General features: G+C 40.3%; 1 protein-coding gene across 1 annotated transcript in view; it reads right to left on the bottom strand.

Annotated features, from left to right (window-relative positions):
- Positions 1-209: 209 nt before the first annotated feature.
- LOC107566302 (abl interactor 1-like) overlaps positions 210-1,091 on the bottom strand; it is a 29,306-nt gene continuing 28,424 nt past the window's right edge. The window contains exons 3-4 of the mRNA XM_016251714.1: positions 351-424; positions 210-247 (exon numbers count right to left, since the gene is read on the bottom strand). Of these exons, the coding sequence (XP_016107200.1) occupies positions 244-247; positions 351-424 (78 nt within the window). The 3' untranslated portion in view covers positions 210-243. The remainder of the gene's footprint in view (positions 248-350; positions 425-1,091) is intronic.

The following is a 1,091-nucleotide window of genomic DNA, read 5'->3' as shown; positions in this document are numbered from 1 at the left end:
TTTTCATTCCAGAATCAAATCACTGTAGTCAACATCAGTTTATGGGGACGGTCTAAACAGCACCCCAATGCAATCCAATGAACAAAAAAAAAAATCACACGATTGATGGAACCACTGGCCCCTACATAACATTTTATTCCAAAACGACACATTTTGGCCATACTTGATGGTCAAGAAACACAGGGGAGGCAGGTCTTCCATACAATCCCATATCTAGAGCTCCATTTCCTGTTTGTATGAAACTCATCTGCCAAGAGCACACAAAATGAGAGTCAGTCAGGAGAGATGGAGACAGACAGAAAGAATTGCAGTTAATCTTGCTAACTCAATGTGCGAGGCTAAGTATTTACATTTCACATGCAACAGCCAAGTGTCCAGAACCTCCTTGGATGGCATGATTTCTGCAGTCCCATAAACTATAAACCTGCACTTTGGTGAAAATGGAGGATTTTAGAGGATTATCATTAGAGGATATCCCACAGCATAACAAGGAATAAACAAGTATTGTTACATTCTAGACAACTCAGAACTTGGAATTCTCCTACTAACATCCTACTTGAACATACTCAAAGATGGATATGCAAATTGCAATGTTGGAATAGATCAATCAAGCGCATGTTTGATGAAAAGAGGGAGATGGTAGAAGTTTTGTAGTCCTCGATATTGGACTCGGGTCTTGAGAGCAAGACCATATTTTCACGGTCTTGGTGTTATCATGAACTTAGAAGCATTTTGACTCAGACTCGAGAGTACTACAATGCTGCAGATACGTTTTGTGGTCTGTACTGACTCATGTAGAGGTTTTCATGACACTGATGCAAAACCAGGCTTCATTCACCCCAAAGGAAAACATGTTAACACCGTCTGAATCATTCAGACCCTCTTCAGGTCTCTGTCTTGACTTGGACTCATCCTAGTCTTGGAGGTTGGACTTGGACTCAAATGAGCTGGTCTGGAACACAGCATGACGGAAACTCTTTGAGGTTGAAAATAGTTGTGTAGATGATGAGCATGTCACTTCATTTCTGTTGAAACATTATGAAGACACAACTTTTTCCTTTGGAAAAATGTTACTGATGAATCATGCAAAC

This window comes from Sinocyclocheilus grahami, unplaced genomic scaffold, assembly GCF_001515645.1.
Source record: "Sinocyclocheilus grahami isolate Dianchi unplaced genomic scaffold, SAMN03320097.WGS_v1.1 scaffold1068.1, whole genome shotgun sequence".
In the NCBI taxonomy this organism is placed as follows: domain Eukaryota; kingdom Metazoa; phylum Chordata; class Actinopteri; order Cypriniformes; family Cyprinidae; genus Sinocyclocheilus; species Sinocyclocheilus grahami.
The sequence above is the reverse complement of the archived record's forward strand: the minus strand, read 5'-3'. Positions and strand labels throughout refer to the sequence as shown.